General features: G+C 52.8%; 2 protein-coding genes across 4 annotated transcripts in view; one reads left to right on the plus strand and one right to left on the minus strand.

Moving 5' to 3' along the window:
* KDM8 (lysine demethylase 8) lies at positions 1,312-21,230 on the plus strand. 2 transcript variants are annotated; one of them, XM_018040743.1, is made up of 8 exons: positions 1,312-1,453; positions 10,932-11,427; positions 12,636-12,802; positions 13,842-13,974; positions 15,903-15,947; positions 19,161-19,310; positions 20,067-20,159; positions 20,235-21,230. In XM_018040743.1, the coding sequence occupies exons 2-8, from the start codon at positions 10,960-10,962 to the stop codon at positions 20,397-20,399; spliced, it is 1,221 nt and encodes a 406-aa protein (XP_017896232.1). In that variant the 5' UTR covers positions 1,312-1,453; positions 10,932-10,959; the 3' UTR covers positions 20,400-21,230. The 2 variants fall into 2 exon arrangements, with proteins under 2 accessions (XP_017896232.1, XP_017896233.1); XM_018040744.1 differs by lacking the exons at positions 20,067-20,159; positions 20,235-21,230 and having other exon boundaries at positions 18,241-19,310.
* The window catches only part of NSMCE1 (NSE1 homolog, SMC5-SMC6 complex component), a 35,094-nt gene continuing 33,250 nt past the window's right edge, over positions 24,732-26,575 (minus strand). For both annotated transcript variants that reach the window (XM_005697624.3, XM_018040745.1), the window contains exons 7-8: positions 25,395-25,515; positions 24,732-24,949 (exon numbers count right to left, since the gene is read on the minus strand). In XM_005697624.3, coding sequence (XP_005697681.1) covers positions 24,870-24,949; positions 25,395-25,515 — 201 coding nt within the window. In that variant the 3' untranslated portion in view covers positions 24,732-24,869. The remainder of the gene's footprint in view (positions 24,950-25,394; positions 25,516-26,575) is intronic.

The following is a 26,575-nucleotide window of genomic DNA, read 5'->3' on the forward strand; positions in this document are numbered from 1 at the left end:
TTCAGTTAGAATTCCCCTTACCCATGACACTTCCTCTTAGCAAGTTTCTGTCCACTGAGCCAGACCTTGCTCCTTGGCTATCAATCTCCACTTGTCCTTCCTGTGTTCAGAGCTGTACTTCATCTCTACCCTATCACAACATAGCGCGCCCCCACCCCACGCTCCACTGCAGCAGTCTTCCACAGATAAAGCCTGCTTTTAGGGCTTCCCAGGTGGCTCAGTGGTAAAAAAAACTCACCTGCCAATGCAGAAGACCGGGGTTTGAACCCTGGGTCAGGAAGATCCCCTGGAGAAAGAAACGATAGCCCCCGCCAGTATTCTTGCCTGGAAGATCCCATGGACAGAAGAGCTTCGCAGGCTCCATTCCACGGGGTTGCAAACGGTTGGACACGACTTAGCGACTAACAATACCTTCTTTAAAAAATGTCACAAAGGTTTCGTTAACACCAGCAAATGAGTTTCCTTCCCATTTCTACCTAGCCTCCAAAACTAGTATGAGCCAAACTCTCAGCGCTTCCAACGGCCTGGTCCTTTAAGGCCATAGGGTGAATGATCAAAACCAGACGCCCTGGGGTGATGCCCACACCACCCAACCTCAAGGCAGCAGGGGCAGAAGTGAAGGCTCTGACCCCCTGCATGCCATTCCACACTGACACCCTGGTCCTCCTCACTTCTACAGGCCATGGATGCAGGACTTGGGGGTGAACTTTGAAAAGTCAGCATCTGCGACTTTCCTAAAGTACAAATATTTGGCCACTTTATTTCACTGAACCTTGATTCTGCTGTTGTTCAGTTGCTCAGTAGTGCCCGACTCTTTGCAAGCCCATGAACTGCAGCACACCAGGATTCCCTGTCCTTCACCATCTCCCGGAGCTTGGTCAAACTCATGTCCATCCAGTCGGTGATGCCATCCAACCATCTCATCCTCTGTCATTCCCTTTTCCTCCTGCCTTCAATCTTTCCCAGCATCAGGGTCTTTTCTAGTGAGCCGGTTCTTCGCATCAGGTGGCCAAAGTACTGGAGCTTCAGCTTCAGCATCAGTCCTTCTAATGAATATTGAGGATTGATTTCCTTTAGGATGGACTGGTTTACCTTGATTCATCTCTCTGAAAAAAACGACTGACTGATAAAATGTGGGTGAGAAACTGCTTTGTATACGGTACCGTTACAGAGGTAATCGCGCGTGTCCCCATTCCACAGAGGAGAAACCAAGGGAAAGGCCCAACAACCCTAGGCCACAGCTCCACCCTCTTTCCTTTAAAATCGGGCGGGGCGGGGCCACGGCATCGATCACTCGGCGCTTCGCTAGGAATGCCTTGGTGGGCAATCGAGCTGCGAGTGATCGATACTCCGGCAAGCTTCTGACTACTCGGAGAGGGCCGGAGCGTTCGGTTTTCAAAGGACAAGTCGTCGCCAGCCTCCGGCGTGTCGATACCGTCCAAATCTGAGCCAGGTAAGTGAGCAACTCGAGAGGAGTGAACAGCTCTGGCTCCTTAGAAACGGAGGCCGGACTAAGGGGGAGGACTGCGCAGGCGTCGGATGTAGAGGGAAAGCGGGCAGGGACCGTCTCGCGCGTGCGCCTTGGAAAGCCCGGGGCAGCCCTTCAAAGCCCGAAACTCAGCGAGGCCTTGGGGAGGGGAAAACCAGGGCGGCGCATGCGCTCTGAGAACGCAGTTTAGCGGGTCGACTCTCCAAAGCCGCCGAGGAGAGGGCCTAGGTTCCGCGCATGCGTAGTGCTGTCCTTATGACAGGTATTGCTTTTTGCGCTTGCGTGCGACCAGGCTGTTGTGCGCTTGCGCTGTGTTTGGTGTCTGATTGGTTCGCAATTCACCTCTACCCTCACCCCTTTCGAAAAACAGCCATCTGTAACCAACAAGACATCTTTTAAGGCCAATGCCAGTTAATCCCAGGGAGACTGACTTTAAGGTGAGTTTAGAAGGCCACTCAGGCTTTTTCGTATGGCAGCATTCAGGAAACTAAGATCATGGCATCTGGTCACATCACTTCATGGCAAATAGATGGGGAAACAGTGGAAACAATGACAGACTTTATTTTCTTGGGCTCCAAAATCACTGCCGATGGTGACTGCAGCCATGAAGTTAAAAGACGCTTGCTCCTTGGAAGAAAAGTTATGACCAACCTAGACAGCTTCTTAAAAAGCAGAGACATTACTTTGCCAACAAAGGTCCATCTAGCCAAAGCTATGGTGTTTTCAGTAGTCATGTATGGATGTGACAGTTGGACTATAAAGAAAGATAAATGCTGAAGAATTGATGCTTTTGAAACGTGGTGTTGAAGAAGACTCTTGAGAGTCCCTTGGACAGCAAGGAGATTCAACCAGTCCATCCTAGAGGAAATCAGTCCTGAATATTCATTGGAAGGACTGATGCTGAAGCTGAAACTTCAATACTTTGGCTACCTGATGTGAAGAACTGACTCATTTGAAAAGACCCTGATGCTGGGAAAGATTGAAAGCAGGAGGAGAAGGGGATGACAGAGAATGAGCTGGCTGGATAGCATCACAGACTCAGTGGACATTAGTTTGGGAGTTGGTGATGGACAGGGAGACCTGGCATGCTGCAGTCCATGGGATCGCAAAGAGTCAGACACGACTGAGAGACTGAACTGAACTGAACTGATGATTTGGGGGACTGTGGGTCTCAATTTGCCTGGAATAATGCCAGTTTATGACTTGTCCCTGAAAGCTACTTCCAGTATTCAGAACTTCCAGTATTTGACTTGTGTAAGGTGAAATTCCTACATGCAGAAATGACAGTCCCAAGCAGTAAAGAACAGAGAAAGTGATGAAAATAAACAATTTTGAAAGAGAAAAATAAATGTATATTTTACCAAGCTTAGGCTTATAAATGAAAGGCTTATATACATAGCATCCTGCTTCCCAGGTGAAGAAACCACCTGCCCGCGCAGGAGACATGGGAGCCTTAGGTTTGACCCCTGGGTCGGAAAGATCCCCTGGAGTAGGAAATGGCAACCCATTCCACTATTCTTGCCTGGGACATTCCACGGACAGAGGAGCCTGGTAGACTACAGTCCATGAGGTCACAAGAGTTGAACATGACTTAGCAACTCAGCACTGCCTGGCGTCCCGGTTTGTATGGTAAATTCTGTGGTTAACCGACCTATAGCTAATTACCAGAGGCTGTTTGTGCAACGCGCATGTCCCTTTTATGTGGAGCTCTTGGTCAGGCGTGGGGGGTGGGCAGATGGGCAGTGTAAAGGCCAGTCCACAGTCCCATTCTGAAAGACTGTTCATACAGTTTACCCTGATTCCCTCCTCTGGAAGGCCCCCTTCATTTACTACAACCTTTTATTAAAAAGGAAATTCAGTGAGGAACTCTGGGAAGCAAATCAGCAAAGCCAGGCCATGAGGCTATTCAGGCTGATACCTTTCTCCAGAAAATTGCTTGGTAACAATTGTCAAGAAACCGTTCTGTCAGACCAATGGGGAATGCTGGAAGCCTGATCTGTAAAGCCGGGATGTGAGGCCTGAATGAGCTTCCCAGTGGTGCTGCTGGTAAAGATGTGAGAGATGCCTGTATGATCGCTGGGTCGGGAAGATCCCCTGGAGGAGGGCCTGGCAACCCATTCCATGGGTTGCCTGGAGAACCCCATGGACAGAGGCACCTGGCCAGCTGTGGTCCGTGGGGTCGCAGAGTCGGACAGGCCTGAAGCGACTTAGTGCACACATACGCACGCACACAGATGGTGGCCAGCATGGCACCTCACTGTGGCTGCCACGTGGTGCCCTCGTAAGGCTCTCTGGGAGGCTAGTGTTTAAGGTCAGTCATGAGACCTGCAGGGCCATTTCAGTGACTCATACAGAGGCAACCTGTAAAACCATTTTGAAAACGAACTCGGCTCTCCTGAAGCTCCCACCTCTGAAAGGCTGTGTCGTGCAGTGTCAGCATAAGATTCTGAAGGCCTGGTTGTAAGACATTTGCTGAGGAACTCTGGATTCAAAGTAAATTCCTCCGGCTATTTAATGTGGCCAAGAGGAGGCTGTTTTTCACAACCGTCTTGAGGCCGTCTGTCTCAGAAGGGTGGTCCATGTGGCCATCCACCTGAGGCTCTCCCGCGACCAGTTGGCAAAGCAGCCATTCAGCCACCTTTCATTTGTATTTATGAAAACCAAATGCAAGACCACCTTGGGAAGCCATTTTGCAAAGCAGCACATAAGGGCACCTTGAAGGCTGGTTTTGCCAGGCCTTTGTGAGCTCTGTGACATCACCTGGGGAGGCCGGTTTGCAAAGGTTAAAAGTCTGCATCCCAGGGAACTAGTTTATAGGTCATTTGAAACCCTCTAGGAGGCTATTTAATAAGGCCACAAGAGACCAATTTACAGAGCTGGTACATAGGCCCAGTAGAAGCCGTTTTTCCATTAAGGCAAATAAGTGGTCTTCTGGGAGACCTTTTTATAGACCTTTGTGAGAAGCCAGAATATGAGGCCTCTGAGGTCTTTGCACACCGAGATGAGATTTTTCAAATACCACTTAGGGAGCTCAGACCAGTGCTCTGTGACAACCTAGAGGGGTGGGATGGGGGTTCAAGAGGGAGGGGACATATGTATACCTGTGGCTGATTGATGTTGCTGTATGGCAGTGAAAGGCGCTCAGTCCTGTCTGACTCTTTGCAACCCCATGGACTGTAGAGTCCATGGAATTCTCCAGGCCAGAATACTGGAGTGGGTAGCCTATCCATTCTCCAGGGGATCTTCCCGAGCCAGGAATCGAACCAGGGTCTCCTGCATAGCTGGTGGATTCTTTACCAACTGAGCTATCAGGGAAGCCCCGCTGTATGGTAGAAACTAGCACAATATTGTAAAGCAATTATCCTTCAATCAAAAGCAAATAAAAATGTTTTAAATATGGAAAGCAGAAAAGAAAGAAGAAAATTAAAATTACTCATGTTTTGCCACTTGAAAAACAATTGCTTTATAAGACTTACATGAGACACTCAGGGAGATGAGCCCTGAGGCCACCCAGTTGGTGGGTCCACGTGCTCTTCTGCGTGTGGCTGGTGGATAAGACCACCAGCGCTGGAAGGCTGCACTGTGAAACTTTTCTAAGTTTGCTATTAACGAGGCCAACGCAAGGTGTTTAAGAATCTTCTAGGAGCTGGAGACAGGAATCATCCTGGCAGGCTTGGGCAGGCCCTCAGGCTGTCTGAGTCCTGTCATGCAGTAAGCCAGCTGGGAAGGATAACCACTGTGAACCAAGGCCTGAGCTGGGATCCAGAGCTCCAAAAGCTGACACAGTCCTTATGCCTGAACACAAAGCGTGTTCTGGGTACACACTGCCACTTGCTATAAAGTTTTGGACAAATTGCTTATTTTCTCAAATCTCACTTCACTCACCTGTAAAACCTCACATTGTAGAGTTGCGAGGGATATGTTAGATAATGTACACAAAGCAGGCAGCATTGGAGACTCCCTGGCGATCCAGAGGCCCGGACTCGGTGCTTTCACTGCAGGAGCGCGGTTCAGTCTTAGCTGGGGAGCTAAGATCTGCAAGCTGGGTGACGAGCCCCAAGAGACAGACAAAGCCTGGAGCATTGACGTGGCACAGAGGAAAAGGGCTTGGAGGTTGACCAGAATTTTTAAGTCCTGTCTCTGTGCCCTTGATTGACTGGTGTTTTGGTTGAGTCACTTCATTTTTTCTCCTGGACTTTAGTTTCCTCATCAGCAAAATAGGAGGGTGGGGTTTCAGGGGAAATGACCACATACATCCCTGTTCACTTCCCAATATTGTGAGGAGCAAACTCAGACGGGGATGCTAGGGAAACCATAATAGACCGCTCTTACTTTTGGACAGGACCAGGATGAGGTCCCTCAAACGCAGTAACAAGTGGGAAAGGTTTGCCCTTCTCTTATGGGAAGTGATAGGATTTTCTCATCTGTAGAATGAGGATAATAGTAATTCCTCAGAGTTTTCTTCAGAGTTAACCTAGGGAATTCCCCGGCGGCCCAGTGGTTAGGACCCTGTGCTTCCATCACAGGGGCCATGGGGTCAATCCCTGGCCTGGGAACTAAGATCCCACATGCGGCATGGTGCGGCCAAAAAGAAAAACGGAATTAACCCAGGTGTCTGGCTTCACCATGTGTCGGCTCGTGGTCTTGCGGCTCTGTTCCCTCATCTATAGGATCACAGATTGGGGGACTAGACAGAGGTTTGGGGTTTTTTTTTTTATATATTTATTTATGTTGGCTGTGCTAAGTTGTCCTTGCTGCGTGTGGGCTTTCCCTAGCTGCAGAGAGCAGGGGTTACCCTCTTGGGGATTCCCATTCAGGTGGCGTCTCTTGTTGCGGAGTGTGGTTCCTAGAGCGCAGGTCCATAGTTGCGGTGCACAGGCTTAGTTGCGCCGAGGCATGGGGGATCTTCACGGACCAGGGATCGAACTGGTGTCCCCTGCACTGGCAGGTGGATTCTTAACCACTGGACCACCAGGGAAGCCCTGCCTGAGTCTGAAATCTCTGCTCCCCCTCTTAAACTAGCTGAATTGCTTTGGGAAGTCATTTAACTTCTCTGCTGCAGCTTCCTTATCTGTCAGATGGAGATGATAATACTTTCCTCAGAGTTTCTGTAAGAACTGAGTATATATAAAGTACTTGGAGCATTCCTGGCTTACAGTAAACACTTGATGTACGTTATCAGCTTTGTAGGGTCATCATTTGGGGGAGGGAATGAGGCAATTCATATCATACTCTTATGGATTCTACCTGCTGAATACAAATATTCCTGAGCTGGTGGGGAGTGAGCTGGAATGAGGCCCGGAAATAGGAATGGCTTGCCTGGCGCACCTTCAGGGGCCATATCTCTAGCATCCTGCACGCAAGTTTGCTTCTCTATCTACTGCTGACCTCTTCACACACATTAGGGCCGAAGGGAGCCATGTCTGTCTTCCTGTTCTCTCTGAGTTATAGATAGAGTCCCAAGGTGTCCAGGAAATCTCGTAGAAGTGCTTACTATCTTCTGGTGTTCTGTCACTAAATCGTGTCTGACTTTTTGTGACCCCATGGACTGCAGCACACCAGGCCTCCCTGTCCCTCACTATCTCCCGGAGTTTTCCCCAAGTTCATGTCCATTGAGTTGGTGATGCTATCCAACCATCTCATCCTCTCCCGCTGTCTTCTCCTTTTGCCTTATAATCTATGGCGTATTCCATGGACAGAGGAGCCTGTATGCATGGATAGTAGCCTGCCAGGCTCCTCTGTCCATGGAATTCGCCAGTCACGAATACTGGAGTGGGTTACCATTTCCTACTCCACTAAGCACCTGTGGTTGTTGGGAAAATTCAGTTCCTGGAGGGCTGTTGGATTCCAGGAGGGCCCTCAGTTCCTAGTTTGCTGTTGTTCTAAGCCACCCTGAGTTCTTTGTCATATGGGCCCCTACAGCAGGGCCACTTGCTCATCAGTGCATGCAAACCAAGAAGGCAGTAGAGAGAGTCTGCCAGCAAGATGAATGTTCCAGTCTTGTGGAACCTGATTCCAGAAATGACATCTCATCTCTTAGGCCAAAAAGTTAATAGCTACACATGGCTCAGACGGTAAAGAATCTGCCTGCAATGCAGGAGACTTGGGTTCCATCCCTTGGTTAGAAAGATCCCTTGGAGAAGGGAACAGCTATCCACTCCAGTATTCTTGGAGAATTCTATGGACAGAGGAGCCTGGCAGGCCACAGTCCATGGGGTCACAAAGAGTCATACATGACCGAGAGACCAACACACTTAACACACACCAAACCTACACAGCTGTTGGTTGCAGGCATGTATTAATAGTTTTCTATTGTTGATGTAACTAATTGTCGCAAACTTGGTGACTTAAAACAATAAGAATTTATTAGCTTACAGTTCTGTAGGCCAAATGTGCAACATGCAATCAAAATCAAGGTCGCAGGAGGGCTTCATCCTCTTCTGAAGGCTCTAGGGGAGAATCTGTTTCCTTGATTTTCCACCATCTAGAGACTGCCCGCGCTCACTGGCTTGGGACTCCCTTCCTCCATCTTCAGAGCAACACTGCATCTCTCTGACAGTTCGCAGTCACATTCCCCTCTGACCCTTGCTTTGGCCAGGAATGATCATGTCAAGGACTTCCGTGTTAGGTGGGGCCCAGCCAGATAACTCAGGGTAATCCCTTATTCTTAGTCACATATGCAAAGTCCCTTTTGCCATGTTAGGTAACATCCTCACAGGTTCTGGGGTTTAGGATGTGGACATCTTTGGGGGACATTATTCCGCCTACCACTCAAATTACAGGTCCTGCCCATACTCAAGAGAAGGGGGATTAGATGGGGGATTGATAGTAGCAAGCAAGGATCACTGGGCTCTCTTCCACCAGAGGGTGACTGGCTTTCTTCCCTCACAAGAAGTGAAGCATCTGATGGGGCTTGATCACAAGCAAGTCTTCATTTTTGCCTTCACCATCCACCAGTGGCTCCTGAGTGTGAAGGGTTCTTTCATTATGAACCTCAGAAACCAACCCTGGCTGACATAATAAGCAAGAGGAAATTTCTTGGAAGGCTTTTGGAGCCCATGGAATAGACAAAAAGCTGGAGAACTGGACTTGGAAAAGACAAGAACTAAAATGGTTCTGCATCCTAGGACTAGTAGACCATGAGGGCGAGACCCTAGCAAAAACAGTCTGGTCCAGAAGCTGCCACTAGGAAGAATGAAATGTCAGCTGCCTCTGGTCTAGCTGATCTCCTTAAAGTTTACATCCAAAAGGGGCAACTCATTGACTAGCGTGGGTCACATACCCACCCCTTGGCAACATCCCACCACACTGAACTCAGGGGGCATGAAGGAATCTCTCAAAAGGAAGTGGAGATGTGTTGTTAAGAAAGAGAAAAGATTTCAAGCCACCGACACTCAACAAATGCCCCCTGTGTTCTCTGCCTCTCTTTCCTCAGCACCAGAAGGAAGTTACTGATCAGTCAGTTCAGTTCAGTCGCTCAGTCGTGTGGGGTAACTTACAGCAAGCATCACGCTGCAGTGGCGAAACACATGTTTATTTTTTGTGCATGAAGCATTCCGGCCTGGACATTCCTGGTTAGGGGGCTGTCTTGTGGCTCTGCCATCCCCTGGGGCCTCAGAGTCCTTCCCTTCCAGTCAGTGGGTAGGGGTAGTGTGGAGGTTCGTATAGGAAGTGTTTATGGACCAGGCCTGGACCCTTCCATGCCCCGTTCCATGCATTAGCTGGAACATGGTGTCATGCTCACATCTAACTGCAACTGAGACAGAGAAATGGGGTCTAACTGTGTGCCCAGGAAGAAGATGGAACGGACTGTGGTGAACTTTAAGCCAGAGTTTGTTTTTGTAAATCAGGTTTCATTGGGACACACCATACGCATTTGTGTACACGCTGTGTAAAGCTGCTTTCATGCTGCCGTAACAGAGCAGCAGCAACAGTGACTGTATGGCCTGCAAAGCCTAAACTGTTTGAAATCTAGCCCTTCACGGGTAAAGTTTGTTGACCCAGCAGTCTCTGCAAAAGCATGACGGTCCCTATTTCTTAGTTTCAAATGTGATAGGGATATGACAGCTGTTAGTGTAACACCTACAACCTGTGTGCGTGCTCAGTCGCATCCAACTCTTTGCAACCCCATGGACTGTAGCCCACCAGGCTTTTCTGTCCTTGGGATTTCCCAGGCAAGAATAGTGGAGTGGGGTGCCCTTGCCTTCTCCAGGAGATCTCAGCCCAGGGATCGAACTGGCATCCTTTGTGTCTCCTGCATTGGCAGGCAGATTCTCTACCACCGAGCCACCTGGGAAGCCATCACCTACAACATAGTAGTGCAAATAGATAACCATAAGTGTGAGCAGTACACTAGTCACTTATTAGTAGTTTTTCCTGGAGACTGGCCTGCCATCTGTGTATAATGTCCAGGCTAAAATTACTAAAGGCATCAACTGTGATAAACCTTTTTGTATAGGATTTATGTATTTCCAGGTTTCTTCCTGAGACGGTTAAGGTAACATTCCTTCAGTAGTCTGAATTTAGTGCCCACTATGAGCCTGACTGCAAGAAACTCAAGGGCCATTCAAACCCAAAACACTGTCAGTGAATCTTGGCTGGCTTCACATAGGGGATCATTTAAGTTGGGCCTTAAAGGTGGGATAGGAGTTTGTCAGAGAGGAGGGGTGTTGGAGGCATTCCAGACAAGGACAGTTGTTCCCCTCTGAACAAACATGGGTCTAGTGACCACTGCGTGCCTAGTATTATGCCAGGCCCTGAAGATACAGTGGTGACCCCAAACAGACAGGGACCCTGCCCTCACAGGAAAAGACCAGTGCTGAAGAATCAGTGCAGATAAGATGTACATTACACGGGACAAGTAGGGAAGCTTTGGGAACCTGTAGGGGACCAGGTCTGTGTATGGTCTCCAGATCTCTTTATCTAGGAAAATTCTTTATATATATTGGGTTGGCCAAAAAGTTCATTTGGGTTTTTGAAAAATCTCAGTGGTTGACATTCTGGCCACTGGATGTCATCACAGACCTAGCTTTGAAGAAAGCTTATTTTTTGAAAATATAGAACCACAGGTATATAGGCATAGAACATGTTTTGCTGTAACTTATTTTTCCCCGTGTGTGCATGCTAAGTCGCTTCAGTCGTGTCTGGCTCTTTGCAACCCTGCAACCCTGCAACCCTGCCAGGTTCCTCTGTCCATGGGATTCTCCAGGGAAGAATACTGGAGTGAGTTGCCATGCCCTCCTCCAGGGGATCTTCCCAACCCAGGGATCAAACCCATGTCTCTGACATCTCCCGCATTGGCAGGTGGGTTCTTTACCACTAGCGCCACCTGGGAAACCCATCTATATATCTATATATCTATATAGATGGGCTTGTTTTATATACATATATATTTTTATATGTGTATATATTTGTTTGTTCATATATATTTTTTTCCCTCTAGCACCCCTTAAACTGAGCTGCCTGGCCCGATGGCGGGGCCCAGCGCGCTCTGGGAGGCCCTCCAGGCCCTCCTGCCCCGCACCAAAGAGGAGCTGAAGCTGGAACTGGGAGAGAAGGTGGAGGGCAGCGTGGTGATGCTGCTGCAGGAAGCCGCCGAGCTCTTCCACGGGGGCCAGCGGCGCGAATGTCTGCAGACCTGCGAGGTTCTCCTGGACTACTCCTGGGAGAAGCTCAACACGGGGCCCTGGCAGCACGTGGACAAGGACTGGCGGCGGGTGTACGCCTTCGGCTGCCTTCTGAAAGCCGTGTGTCTGTGCGAGCCGCCCGGGGACGCCGCCTCCGTGGCCGCCGCCCTGAAAGCCTGCGACATGGGCCTGCTGATGGGGGCGGCCATCCTCGGAGACATCCTCCTCAAAGTCGCTGCTGTCCTCCAGAAGCACCTGCTGTCCGGAAAGAGGCCTGCCCCCGGCCCGAGCCAGGAGCTCCTGGGCACAAAGGCATGGGGGCGGGGGCGGGGGGGCGGGGCGAGCGGAGGGGCGGGGCAGCCAGTGGCCACGCCCAACAAAAATCCGTCAGCCCTATTTTCCTAGAAGTCAGGGGTCAGCTCTCCCCTGGGGGGAAGCCCCCTGGTGTTCTGACCCCTGTTGAAAAATGGCATCTGCATCAATTTGGAAACAGAGCAACCTCTTTACTCAACCTTTTTTTTTTTTCAGCTTGTGCAAAAGCCATGCTCCTTGGGGAGAGGGAGGGTGGGAGCTTTGTGGCTCCTGAGAAAAAGGACTCAGAGGGTTGGTGTGGCCAAGCCCCATTTCCAACAGGAGCCTGTCTCATTCAACTTCTTCCTGGCCCCTTGGTGGAAGTGTCACCAACTTTTCTGGCTGCCTCTGTCTCTGTGGCCGAGTTTGAGATGCTACAACTTGTGTGACTGATTGGTCCTGCCCTTTAGATCCTTGCCTGTGTCCTCATGGGCTTCCCTGGTGACCCAGTGGTAAAGAATCTGCCTGCAATGTGGGAGGCCTGGGCTAAATCCCTGGGCTGGGAAGATCCCCTGGAGAAGGGAATGGCACCCCACTCCAGTATTCTTGCCTGGAGAATTTCATGGACAGAGGAGTCTGGCAGGCTTTAGTCGTGGAGCTGCAAAGAGTCGGACACAACTGAGTGAGTAACACTTGTGTCCTCGCTGGTGTTTACCCCACAGATCCTGGGGGTGGTGGCCAGTCGCTCAGTCGTGTCCAACTGTTTGCAACTCCATGGACTGCAGCACGCCAGGCTTCCCTGTCCTTCACCATCTCCCAGAGTTTGCTCAAACTCATGTCCATTGAGTCGGTTGATGCCATCAAACCATCTCATCCTCTGTCACCCTTTTCTCCTCCTGCCTTCAGTCTTTCCTAGCATCAGGGTCTTTTCCAATGAGTCAGCTCTTCCCATCAAGTGGACAGAGTATTGGAGCTTCAGCTTCAGCATCAGTCCTTCCAATGAATATTCAGGTTTGATATCCTTTAGGATGGACTGGTTTGATCTCCTTCTAGTCCAGGGGAACTCTTAGGAGTCTTCTCCAGCTCCACAGTAATACTGATAATAAAGCTTAACTGTTACTATTGTTACTAAGCACACCTCCACTCTCCTAGCATTGATTCAAATTCCTGGTGAAATGCCTCGAATTCTGACCTTTCTGTGGTTGTTGCCATCTTGCTTTTCTGAACAGAAAGCGAGGAGTGACCACATGCCGATTCCAGATGTGATGACAGAAAGAACAGTGCCCCGGCTTCACTGTCCATCCCTCCAGTATTTCAAGAAGCATTTTTTGGTTCCAGGGAGGCCTGTGATTTTGGAAGGCGTGGCCAACCACTGGCCGTGCATGAAGAAGTGGAGGTGGGTGTCTGCTGAGGGCTGTAGGGTTCCTCTTCCCAGCTTAGCATCCCCAAAGACGCCCAAATTCCTCCTCCCATGGCCCCCCAAGAGAATACAGCCTCATAGATGCTTAACTGCCAATTAAGTGAGACGGACTGCTGAGGGGTTAAACCAACATTGAAGGCACCGTCCTCTGAAGCAGTGCCAGAGGTTATAAGGTCCTTACCAGCTGCAGTCTGTTTGCCCTAAGCAGTTTTTCATGAGCGCATCATGGCAGTCCAGTGTTAAGTGTATTATGCCATTTTGCAGGATCTCAGGAATTCTGTGAACTTTCTCAGGGGTCCCCGAAGCTTGAAAGTAGAAATAAGAACCCAAGACAGCCCCACCCCCTCTCCACGGGCTCCTGGGTTTGCTGTCTCCTCATGGCTGCTTTGAGTCCCTCCCCAGGTTCATGGTGGAGGCATCAGATCAGGCAGCTGGATGGTGGCCTGGAAACGAGGAGGTGTGTCTCAGCCAGGTGACAGAGCCAGCCTGAGTCTTGGCAGTGGCTTTGTGGGAGTAATCGTTTTCCCTGACATGGGATGGGCACTGTCGTCACCTGCGTTTTACAGATGAGGAACAAGGGCTCAGAGAGGTGAAGAAACTTGCCATGGGTCCCCTGGTGGGTGACAGGCAGGGCTGGACATGGCACCCGGCCACCAGAGCTGAGGACTCACCAGGCACCTCACCACCCTGTACTGTCCGCCACTGGCCCAAATAAGGTCTCTCTGCTTGTGACAAGGCATGCGAGAGAGAAGTTAGGAGGCTAGGCCAGCTGGAAAACAGAGCTGCCCAACAAGAACCAGATTCATCGGTTTTATCTGCAAACAGCTGCCCAGTGCCAGGCGGGCAAGTGACCTCACCTCTTCGCACCTGCATCTCCTCTGCAGTGAAGTGGGGTCTCCCTCCACCTTGTGAGCTTTTGAGCCAATGAAAGGAGCCCAGTGTGAAGCACGATTAGCAGGGCGCCCAGCAGGTCTTAGCATAACGATGACAGTGCTGACCCCTGTCTTCCGAATAGTCTAGAGTATATCCAGGAAGTCGCTGGCTGCCGCACTGTCCCCGTAGAGGTCGGGTCCAGGTACACGGACGAGGAGTGGTCCCAGACGCTCATGACGGTCAACGAGTTCATCAGCAAGTACATCAGGAATGAGGTGTGTCATTCGACTCCGGCCCCCTAATACTCCGGAGGGAGGGAACACATTACATGTCTGGGCAGAATAACTTCCATATGTCACCAGGGGAGGTTTTAGAGGAGTCAAGAAACCATACTTGAAGGGCCTGTGGTCAGTAGGCTGGCCAATGCAAGGAAGGCAGGATGTATGGGTCCCCATTTCAGGTCCTTTTGTTTTTTGGAGGGTTTTAATTATTTATTTTTGGGTTGCAATTCAGTGCTTCTTGGTATATTTACAAGATGGTGCAACCATCACCGATTTGTAATTCCGGAACATTCTCATCACCCTAAAAAACCCCACACTCATGAGTAGTCACTTCCTGTATCTCCTCCCCACCTATCCCCGGGCAGCCATGAATCTGCTTTCTGTTTCTGTGGATTTGCCAATTCTAGATATTTCACATAGTTGGAATCATACAATATGTGACCTGTGTCTGGCTTCCTTCATTTAGCATAATGTTTTCAAGGATCATCTCTGTCACAGCACGTACCTGTTTATGGCCAAATACTGTCCCTTTGACGGATAGCCCACGTCTTGCTTATCCATTCCTCAGTGGATGGCCATTTGGGTTGTGTCCACTTTTCAGCTAGTATGAGAAATGCTATGAACATTTTTGTGTGGACATGTGATTCCTCTTTCAGGTCTATACGCAGAGTGGGATTGCTGAGCAGGTGGCCACGCTGTGTGTAACCTTTTGAGGAACTGCCAGATTGTCTTCCATTTTGTCATGTCTTAGCAGGGAGGACCTTGGTGTCTTCCTCTTCCTGATACCTGTTGGCCGCTCTGGCCGCTGTTGGGGTCAGGGGCGCCCAGCGTTGTATCTAACCTGCCCTCATCTGACCCTTGCAGAAGCCCTCAGGCATACTCAGAGAATCCCTCAGCATCCAGGAGCCAGGTTTGAAAAGCACTGATCTTTTCTTTCTTCTGCTTGGCAGAATTTTTCACAAAATGATCATCTCCTGTGTGATCAGAGATGTGGGAAAGTGGGTGCTCCCATTAACGGCTGGCGAGGGCATAAGATGTAGTGTTGGGAAAATAACCTGGCAGAAGCTGTTAAGATCTAAAATGTGTAATGCGTGTGCTCCTTGACCGCACTGTTCTGCTTTTGGAGGCATATAAACAGAAGGACCAGGGCATTCGGCTGTTTGGGCTTCCCAGGTGGCGCTAGTGGTAAAGAACCGCCTGCCAATGCAGGAGACATAAGAGACGCGGGTGGGGAAGATCCCCTGGAGGAGGGCGTGGCACCCCACTCCAGTATTCTTGCCTCAAGAATCCCATGGACAGAGGAGCCTGGCAGGCTACAGCCCATGGGGTCGCAAAGAGTCGGACACAACTGAAGCGACTCAGCACGCACACTCGCGTGCATTCAGCTGTTTACTGAAACAGCATGGTAGAACCACGTGAATGTCTACCAGCTGGGGAATGGTTGAATGGATAATGATGCATTATCTCTAAAACATGCATCCATCAAAAGAATGAGTCACACATGCATGTATCGACTGGAAGAGATAGTCACGATGTATCATTAAATTGAAAAGCAGACTTCAAAGTAATGCATATTGTATGATTCCATTTTTATTTTTAAAAATTCCTTATGTGTGCGCAGCCCCCTCACATTTCACGGAAAGTGAGCCCCGGGGCTCCGGGTGACTTACTCAGGCCCACCTCTTTAGCACAGGCAGTACCAGACCCTGAGTGCCCCCATCAGCCCATTCCTGCTGGCTGGCAAGGGATGACATTGGCCCTGGGCTCAGAGGAGGGGGTCCAAGGGGAATGAAGAGGAGGGCCCTTGGGTGGTTGCTATGGGCAGGATGCTGAGAGCCAGCTGAACTGGCAGCTCCAGGGACCTCTCTGTCACAACTAACAGGGCTTCCTGTGTCCCCTCTGGTTTTTCTCCCGTGGAGCAGCCGAAGGACATCGGGTACCTTGCTCAGCACCAGCTCTTTGACCAGGTGAGTCAGACCACTCCCCTCCATCCTTCACCCTCTCACCTTCTCCCACCTCCCTCTGGGGCACTAGCCCCAGGGGGCAGGAAAGGGGTAGTAACCTCAGTTGCCTCCTCCTGGTTCTGCCTCCTGCTCTGAGTAGGGAGGCACACTCACCTGATGCCCTTCTCACCAGCAGGCAGCAGGGGGCAGGCCAGGCCCCGGGACTGGGTTGAGGGAAGAGGAGGCCACCTCCGGGTGGCCCCCAGGGGATGGAATGGGAAACCCAAATGTGGTCAGAACTGGGAGCCAGGTGAGGGTGGCAGGCTCCAACCTGACCCAGAACAAGTGAGTTCCTGCTGATCTTGACCCCTAGCCCCAGTTGGGACTCTGCCAGCCTCTGGGAGCTGCAGGTCCAAAGTTACAGCGGGGAGGCGGCGATGGGGCCAGGAGAGCTATGATCTCCTGCCTAGGCCTCCCCGTGTGAGGACTCGTGGGTCCTTTCCCCATCCTCTCTTGCTAAATGAGGAAAAGGGGGATTTGAGTTGATCAGGCCTCTGCTGTGTGATCTCAAGAGACTGGCCTGTCCCATCCCCTGGCCTCAGTCGTACCAGGGCTCAGCCCTCAGCTTGGCTCCCTGTCCTGGAGCAGCTAGTTGCCATTTGACTAGAATACGAGGAAGCACATTGAGGAGAAGAAGGCAAAAACATGATTATTTTTAAGATGGACAAAGGCTTTGAAGCCGTTTTTGTCTTAGGCCCCCAGAGATGTGTTTTCTCCTCTGTTGTTCCAACTACCATGGGGACAGTCTGAGCAACCAGAGCCCTGGTGCCACCATGCAGCACAGAAGGGATGTCTGGCTGGCTTCTGCACGGCTTCTGGGGCCTTCTCCACCAAGCTCAAGGTCTCCCACCCAAAACCTTTTGCCCCAAAACCTCTTACTGACTTTCCTCCCAGTGACCCCATGTTTCAGAATATTTTGTGCTAGGCCTGTCTTCAAGTCTCAGCCCCACCTGAGACAGTTTCTCCTCTTAGGGTCTCTGAATCCTTGGCCCATGCCCCCAATTACATCATCTGGCCAACCAATCACCTCTCAGGAATCCTGATGATGTCATCAGGGACCAGTCAGCTTCCCAGCATCCCACAGGGCCAGGGTCTGGTGTAATCCCAGCCAGAAACTGTGTGGTGTGATGATGAGCCTGGTGGGGGAGAAGCAGGTGCTTCCCAGAGGCCTTGGGGATCCTGCATGTAGCTTGAGGACCCCCCCACCCACAGGACAAGGCACCTCAGGTCATGAACTTCTGCGTCAACCCAAAGCAGTGGACACAGCAGCTTTTTTATGAGCAAAACAGCCCCAGCTCCCGGCAGGGAGAGCATCCCAGCCTTCCCTAGCGGTGTGTGCACTAAAGGAATGGCCAGTCCGCCTGCAGACGTCCCTTCAGACCTGGAGAGCTTGCTCTGAAGATCCCTGATTAAACTAGCAGAGTGGGTCCCCTTTGCAACATTTGGGGGACCAAACTTGATTCTGTGTTTAATTTCCCAGAGTCCCAGAGCACTTGCCAGTATGGCAGGCAGTCTTGTCAGTTGGGGTTCGGCAGGGCTACGATAGATTGGCCTCGTTTGGAAAGAACCAGAGTCTCAGAGGAAACCACTCACACTGGCTGAAACCACTTCCTGACCAGACCTGTAGAGGCAGCTCCGGCCCCTCCCTCTGGGCGATGGATTCTGCGCCAGCCCTGGCCGTGGAGCCCCAGCTGCATGCGGTCTGGTCGGAAAGTAGGGTGGGTGTGGGGTATAGGAAGACATGAGGGGGCTGCACGAGGGTACTTGCTGTTTTAAAGTACAGACGGTCCCCAAATGATGATGATTCCACTTTATGGTCGTACCAAAGCGATAGGCATTCAGTAGAAACTGTACTTTGGATTTTGAACCGTGCTCTTTTCCTGGACTTAGTGGTATATTTACCATACTATGTGATGCTGGGCTGAGTCTCCCGGTCCCTCGATGCAGTCCATCACACAGTCACACCAGTAAGCACTGGATACACTTCAGCCACTCTGGACCTGGATAACATTCTGGTTTTCACTTTCAGTACGGGATCCAATAAATTGGGTGATATCCGTCAACACTCCGTTATAAAATAGACTTTGTGTTTGATGCTTTTGCCCAGCTGTAGGCTAACGAAAGTGTTCTGAGCACGTTTAAGCCAGGCTAGGCTCAGCTATGATGTTCTGTTTCCAGCTTCTGATATTTTCAAACTACCATGGGCTTATTGGGACGCAACCCCACCATAAGCTGAGGGAGAATCTTATCTCATTAGAGATGTTCACTGATGATGCTGGGGCAGGTGAGCCCACCTACCTCCTCGTGCAACCTTGTCTGCCTGCCCCCCACCTGCCCCGGAGTCCCAACTTCACTCCTCCTGGAGGACGCCCCCACCCCAGGACACCTCCACACAAAGGCACAGCACAAGCTCACTTCCAACTGGGTCAAGGTCTGCACAGCTTTAAGACTTCCACATATGATCACTTGATGCCACCAGCAGCCTGGCATGGGGCTGCCCACTTTACCACATCCTCAGCACCACTGGGTGTTATCACTTTTTCAGTCTTTGCTAATTTGATTAGTAGGAAATGATGACAGTTTTTAATTTGGATTTCTTTGCTGATGGGACTGAAAGCCTTTTTATGTATGATGATTTTTGTCCTTTGCTTATTTGTGTAACTTTACATATTGGGATCCTTATTATTTTATATGAATGCTCTACATTAACCTTCATTTACCACAGTTCAGATATTTTCCATTTTATTGGAATACACTTATTTTATATTAATATACTTATTTTCATTTACCTTAAATGTACTGATTGTGATTGCTTTACCATCAGTAAATTTTGGAAAAACCTTCCTCTCCAGAGATTTGATAAATAAATACTTAGTCTCATCTTTTTTCTTTGACTTTCTAAAATGTTGTGATAGATTTATAGTGGTGTCAGGTTTTTTAAAAAAGGAAATAAAGATAAAATGCATGTGACATGGAAAGAAATCTGAAAATTATAACCCTTCCCTAGTAATTATATATTTACTTTTTAAAATTGATTTAAAATTCCTATGCAGTAAAATGTGGCTAGCGTCATATTACACAGGAAGACAGTACTGGCCTTCTGCTTAAGAGTCAGTTGACATCTAGGCTGCTGAGTTGCACAGGCCTGGCCTTAACCCACCTCATATGCTCTGTCAGATCCCCGAGCTGAAGCAGGACATCAGCATCCCCGATTACTGCTGCCTGGGCGACGGGGAGGAAGAGGAGATCACCATCAATGCCTGGTTCGGTCCACAAGGCACCGTCTCCCCACTCCACCAGGATCCCCAGCAGAACTTCCTAGCCCAGGTTGGAGCCGCTCAGCCACACATTATCCAAGTTTAAACACCAAGGAGATGAACCACAGACAGGGGCATGGACCAAAGTGAAACCAGAGACTCAGTACCGGGCCTCAGGGAGGGGAGGGGCTGCTTCCAGACTCCTGTATCGTCTGGGATCCCATTGGATGCCTCACACAGGCAGAACAGGGCCGGGTGCCATCTCAGCATGGGGCAAGTGCCCCAACGGCTGCCGCCCCCCTGCCATCCATCAGAGCCAGGTCAAATACAAGGAAGCTGCTCAGCCAGTGGGTGGTTTTCCTGGGACACAGACAGGGGAGCCTGCGTGTGTTGTAAGGGGAGGGGCATGGTGGGGAGCGGGGACATCTGTTATAAAACCTTCCGTCATAGGCAGAGAGGTTTGACAAGCCAGAGTGTCCTTCCAGTCCAGGGCCCATTCCCCGCCCGGGATGCGACAGAGAGGCTGGAAGCCCGACCACCTGGTGTGAACACAGCTGTCCCCTCTTTGTGAACGTGGGCAGCTCGGCCTCTCTGTGCCTGCATGTCGGGGGGGATGATAAACCACCTTGGAGGGTCATGGCGAGGATTAGCCAACACACACAAAGCACTTCAACAGCAGTGGCCACAGCCAAGTGCCTTCTGATGGTTCAGGACAGCAGCAAAGGCACTCAACCTAACGCATCTGCTGGGAGTGGGGCAGGCTGGGCAGGGAGGGCGTGCGCGGGGACAGCGGGCACCTGCTCATGGAAGGGTCTCTTCCCTGCAGGCAATGGGCAGGAAGTACATCCGGCTGTACTCCCCGCAGGAGTCGGAGGCGCTGTACCCCCACGACACACACCTTCTTCACAACACGAGCCAGGTGGGCCTGGGGGCCCCGGTGGGACCCCCACCCTGTCTCTTGAGACCAGACAGGTGACTCCCTTCACTTTCTCAGGTTGACGTGGAGAATCCCGACCTGGAGAAGTTCCCCAGGTTTGCTGAGGCCCCCTTCCTGTCCTGCGTCCTGTCCCCGGGCGAGGTCCTCTTCATCCCGGCGAAGCATTGGCATTACGTGAGGGCCCTGGACCTGAGCTTCTCCGTCAGCTTCTGGTGGTCGTAGCTGAGAGCAGGGGGCCGGGCACACACAACATGCTCATGGTCACACACATCCTTCACACTGTGCCCAGCCCAGGGACCAACTGCCTGAGGACACCTTTGTCAGAGACACGTAGGCCCAGGGGTGGCCCGGCCACTGTGGGTGGCGGAGGCAGGCAGGCAGGCCCCCAGGAGGACAGTCCAGGTCCTCAACCCACATGGAAGCTCCTGGGCTCCGAGCTGGGCTGCCTGGATTCAGGCCAGGGGCCCATCGCTGAACTCCTGTGTGGTTTGGGGCAGGCAACTCCGCTGTGCACGTCTGTCTGAAACACAGGGCAGCGCTGGTCCTCGCCACAGAGGGCTCCAGGGATGGGCACGGGCAGAGCTGTGCTGCAGACCTCAGCTGCTGTCACCAGGCCGCGTCATTAGTCCGGCTGTTAACACCATTCCGTGCTGACTGGTCCATCAGGACAGCCGCAGCCTGCGGGCTCTGGAGCACAGTGGCCGTGGCCCGGTCACGGGCGGGGGGGGACCCTCAGTGTCTTGCTCAGCTCAGGCCTCTGCTGGGTGGTGAGGAGTCTGGGGTGGTTTCTGTCTTTGTTACCCAAGTGTAACCTGCCTTCAGAGAAGTGCTCACCCCTGCTCGCTTGGTGGATTTTCCACTCTGCACGCCCCCGACCAGTTTCCAGTCAAAAAAGAGAACATCTGGTAGGCCCCCCTCCTGCGCCTTGCTGTCTCCATTACCCAGGGGTTACTACTCTCCAAAGAGGGTTTTAGGTCAGGAGAGACCCAGGCTTCAGACTTCACATAAACACATTTGTTTCATTTGTATAAAACATGGCTGGTTTTCTTCTGAGTTTGGACCAGCTGAGGATGCTGGGGACGGGGGTATCACAGACCTACAGGAAGAGCTGCAGAGGAAGCCCGGGGCCAGGCCTCCACCCGCCAGGCCTCCTTCCCTCCCTGCCACGCACACCTGCTGGTCTGGCCTTGGTTTCCGTCTCTCCTCTCTTGCAGGCGGGTAGCTTTCTCCTCTGGGGGAGATGGCCCCAGCAGGTCAACTCCAGATCCCTGCACCTTGACCCACAGCTCAGAAACCCCAGGGAGGGTTCTGACCAGTGGGCCTGGGACCTGGGCCCACCCAGGGGAGACGTCAGGATGCCAGGGTGGCCGCTCTGATTTGTGAGGCCCGTCTCGCAAGCCTCCCCCTGAACCCCCCTCCAGTTACTGGGAGAAGCGGGGATAGAAAGCATTGATGGACAGCCAAAACTAGCTCCTAATGTCCTCTGTAATCAGGCCAAGGAATTTCAACCTCACCATGTGGGTCTTGGGGCTTCAGAGTTTTGAGCAGAGAGACCTTAAGAATAGGTCCTAGAGGAAGCTGCCTCTTGACCAGGAAGAAGAGGGGCTGATGGTCAAAGCTGTGGGGAGGCCGAGGGGCTGATTCTGAGTGAGCCCGCGCCAGGGCCTGGCCTGACAGACGGGGAAATGAGAGCCATTTAGAAAGGAACCGGGGGCTCTGAGCAGGTGCTCATGAGGTTGTTTATCCCCTACCTGGCAATGTCAATAGTTATTTACCTGACTTTTCATATGAAGAATTTATAGTAAATAGCTCCACTGAAGGTAGTGAGGCATAAAACAGGAGAGCCACCATGTCCACAGGCTCACCACCAGTGAGGAGCGTGGCCACCAGGCCACAGACGAGCTGTTGCTCCAGAGCTGCCCATGGAGCCCTCACCCCTCCCCGGCTCCAGCTCCCACGGCGGCCCAGGCCTGCTCTGAGCCGCGGATGACGGACGAGGAGCAGGTCATCTGGGCTCTGGTTCTGAAGTTAGGGACTAGGGGAATGTTCTTTAGAACATACTGCAGCCTGGCCGCCTGAGCAGATGTCCCTGGTCAGATGGGGCTGTCACAGTAGACATCTGAGTAGAAGCCTGACGGACCTGGAATCCGGAACTGACAGACTTGAGGAAGGTGCTCCCCACAGCAGGGGCAGGGGCCCTGAGGCAGGAACACCTTGGTGAGGAAGGGGCCCGCGCAGTGCTGGAGAGGGCGTGTGGGGTCAGCAGGGCCTGGATGGTCCCAGGACAGGAGGACAAGGTCTGCTGGAGCTGCCCTGTGAGGAGAACAGAAGGGGGAGGCTCGAGAGCGGATAAGCAGTGAGTGTCCCTGGTCCAGTGACCCCTGGGGTGACACGGTCAGGGTACCAGTGGGAGCGCTGGGCAGTGGAGGACAGGCTGTGCTGGGGGACAGGTGGAGGGGTCACAGGGGCCCTGAGGGCCTGCCAACTGGGGGTTGGGGTACCCAGGAAGTTCACACTGGTGGCCACACAGGGGAGAGGGCAGCAGGGCGGCACCCAGCAGCAGGTGCTCAGAGCCTCCTCTGCACCGGCTGGGTGCGACCCTGCCGCCTCGACCGCCCAGCCTCCTGCTCGGACAGGCAGCAGGCCGCAGGGTGCTGCTCTGCTCCAGGCCCCCGGCCTCCTGCCCCCTTGCCTGGAACAGCACTGTGGAGGACCCCCTCTCCCCAGGGGTGCAGCCTTGAGGAGTGCAGCAGCTGGGGATACCTGCATCTTGAGGGCACAGCAGAGGATGGACGGAATAGTGGGAGCTGCTGTTTGGTGCCCACTGTGGCTAGGGAAGGGGTCTTACCAGCCAGAACCCCTGAGTCCAAGACTGTCTTTTCTGGAGCAGCTCTCCTGACTTGCTGTGCTTTTAGCGACCTTCCTCAGAGCCTCGTGAGAAATCCCTTTTCTGGGTAAGCTGATGGGGGTGGTTTCTGTGGCGTGCCTGGCACACACACCCACCCCCACTAGTCAGGGCTCCTACAGGGCTTCACGAAGGCTTGCATTTGCCCTCAGAAGGCTGGGCCAAGGTCCGGCCTGGCTCACACGGGCTCCAGCTGAACACCTTTCACCGCCTGGGAAGCGGGCCTCAGGGCCCAGGCTGGACCTGGGTCATACTCCATACCCGTCGACAAAGGTGAATTGGGCACAATGTCCCTCCCTGCACGGGTGGAGGACACCCCACTCTTTCAGTGCCCACTGCTTGTTCCCTCTCTGCCCGTAACATCATACTCAATTTGCTGAAACGACTTCTTCCTCACTCAGCCATGTGGCTCAGGAGGGGCTCCTTCCTGTGGCTGAGGGGAGACCCAGGTCACCAGTGCCCCCTGGACTCTCCCACTTCACTTCCACAAGTATGCAGACTGGATGCTTGCTGAGATGAGGGAGCCACTAAATCAGACCTGCCCTCTTCCTCCAGACGGTGGGGACTGGGTGCGCGGGTCCTGGAAGTATGGTGGCCATTTTGTTACCATGAAGAAAGAGGCTGATTTGCTGAGACCGTGTTTTAGCCCCAGCACGAGGCCAACACATAACAACAGGGTGGGTCAGCGATGCAGACGCGTGGGCGCCCTGGGCCCACTGCATCAAACCTCTTGAAGGGCCCCCTAGCCTTCTGTGCTGAGGCCAATCTGAGTTGGGTTTTGTATCATGACTGAAGGGGTCCTGATTGATACTGGGCTGGAAGGGAGGGGAGTCAGGCAATTAAAGTAGTGTGGCAAGTGATGGTCGAGAATGTACGGGGAGGTGGGGGACCGGGCATGGAGGTGGTGACCACCTCGCCAAGATCTAAAGGGTGAATAGGTGTTGGCAAGGGCAGGACACGCGGGGAGAGAGCAGGCAGGCGGAGGGACCGTGTGTGCAGGTTGCAGGGTGAGGAGCAGGAAAGTTCATCCAGGAACAGAGAAATACCACGCCCTGGAAAGTGGGAGGGGGGACAGTGAAACGCACAGGGCCCCTGCGTGGCGTCAGCCTCAGGGCAACGGGGGCCATGGGAGGGTGACCCTGAGGGAGAATCTGGAAGCAGTGCGGAGGGGAGGGGAGCTGGGCCAGCCTGGGTGGTGGCTGTGGGGCTGAGGGCCATCTGGCAGGTGGGCTGCACAGGATTTGGTGGTAGGCGTGATGCAGGAAGCCCAGGGGAAGGCGGCACCCAGGCCAATTTCCTGGGTCAGGCCTGGGGCAGCTGCAGGCGAGGCAGAGCGCCCAGAGATGACACACAGCCACAGCCCCTCCCGCAGCCTCGTGCCGTGCAGGCCGGTGCACCTCGGGCCAGGGAGAGTGTGGGGCGTGGGGCGGGCCCAAGGCCAAGGCTCCCACACATCCAGTAAGTCGGGCCGGCCAGTGTGAGTAGGACCAGTGACCAGAGCTAGGGACTGAAAGCAACGCTGCCCTGAGCAAGTGGCCTCGGGCCATGCTGGGCAGGAGGCGCTTGGCCAGCCTCAGCCCAGACCCAAGCCCAGGCCCCCAGCTCTCAGTGAGTGCCAAGAGAGGGGCGCGCCACCAGATGAGGCCGCAGAAGCTGCTGAGCAAGTTTATTCCAAACCTGTTAACAAGCAAACGTAAAAGGTAAAAAGGTGATCCACGTGAACCGTGAAACTGATGCCTCTCTTCCAAATGGGGCAGGCGGTCACTCCCCCGAAGGCGGCGGCCTGGCTAGTGCTGCCGGGACCGCAAGGACCTTTTGTTCGATCTGGACATACCGGTCTCCCTCTCCTTCTCGGGGTCGAAGACTTCTGCACAGAAAAGCCAGAAGGCACTGTGAGTGGCGGGGCTGGTGGGCGCCCCCAGCCATAAGCCTGTGCCGAGGACTCTGTCCCACGGAACAGTTCACCCCACAGGGAGGCAGGATGAGCCCGTCTGGGGATGCGCTTTCACCTCCCCTCCAGAGACAGCTGCAGGGGAGCGCATCTACTATACCAGACCCTCTCGCGTCTCAGGGTTTCTGCTGGGTTCCAGAGCACCTTGCGGAACCAACGCCAGCAAGCAGGCTGGCCTCCAATGACCACAGAAGGTACTTCAGTACACGGGGCCCGGGGCCCGCACACACATGGAGCCCTTGTTGGGGTGCCCTGTCTGCCCCTCGCCCCGGTGCCCCCTCAATGCCGGGCACTCACACTCTGGCATACACACAGCCCTGCCATAGGCCAGGAGGAAAGCAAGTGGCTGGGGGACACAGACCTGGCACCTCGTGGGGCCAGTAGTCATTACAGTGGGGACAGTGCGGCTCCGAGTTGGACTGGAAGTACTTAGCCACACAAGGTAAGTGCATCCTGATTCCACACGTCTCGCAGCTTTGACCCTGAAATGAGAAAGTGATGGCTTGAGAACACATCTCTGTGTTCATAACCCTTCAGCGGACTGCAAAGAAGGCATCCCACTGGCTTGGTAATTTTGTCTTCCAGGCCCCAAACGGACAATGAGAACAACTCTGAGTCTTCAGTGCAGTGGGTTTTAGTAAAGCAGCTGACAAGTGAGTGCAAAGGGAAGAAGCTCAAGGCTCCAGAGGCCAGAGGAGGGCAGAGTGGGTGGCGGTCAGGCCCTTGGAGCAGCAAGGCCGCCCCCAAGCCTGGACTCTGAGCACGAGTGGGCCCTGGAGGGGGCATGAAGACGACCACGGCTTTCAGAAGGCACTTCAGCAATGTGGGGCAGAGCTTTAAACAGCCGTGTGCACATGCTGTTCTAGAAATTCCACTCTTGGGATTCCAACCCAGGAAATATAACCACTAGGTGCCCAAGGATGGATGTGCCAAGAGGCCCAGCCCAGTGCAACTGATAAATGCAAAAAGAGAATGAAAAAGGAGGAAACACAGGGGCTTCCCTGGGGCTCCTGTGCCTTCCAGCACAGGGGGTGCAGGCGCGATCCCTGGTCAGGGAGCTGACGTCCTACCTGCCTCACTGCCGAAAAACTGAACCATGAAAAACAGAAGCAACGCTGTAACAAATTCAATGAAGGCCTTAAAAAAGGCATCAAAAAAATCTAAAGCGAAAAGGCAAAAGCAGAATCATCCAGCACTGGTCCAGCTGCTCTGCTCTGAAGCTGTACAATGTACTCAGAGGCCAACAGACGACAGGAATCTGTGGCTGAGACAGAAAGATGGTTGGCATGTTGCTGCCATGATAATAGGAGACACAGACTTCTGAGAGCACGCGTTGTAGCCCTGCGGCGACAGTGGGGGTCCTGGGCAAAGGCGCACAGCAGGGCGGGGGGCAAAAATAAAAAGAGCCTGGGACAGAGCAGAAGGACCAGGGAGAAGCAGGCCTTCGTGCACTTGTCGTCAGATGCTTCTGAGGAGATGCCCGTGGTCAGAGGCCTGGGCCCTGAGTGAGGCCTGGGCCCTGAGTGAGCCCTGCAGAGTGCG

The sequence above is a fragment of the Capra hircus genome, chromosome 25 (assembly GCF_001704415.2).
Source record: "Capra hircus breed San Clemente chromosome 25, ASM170441v1, whole genome shotgun sequence".
Lineage (NCBI taxonomy): Eukaryota > Metazoa > Chordata > Mammalia > Artiodactyla > Bovidae > Capra > Capra hircus.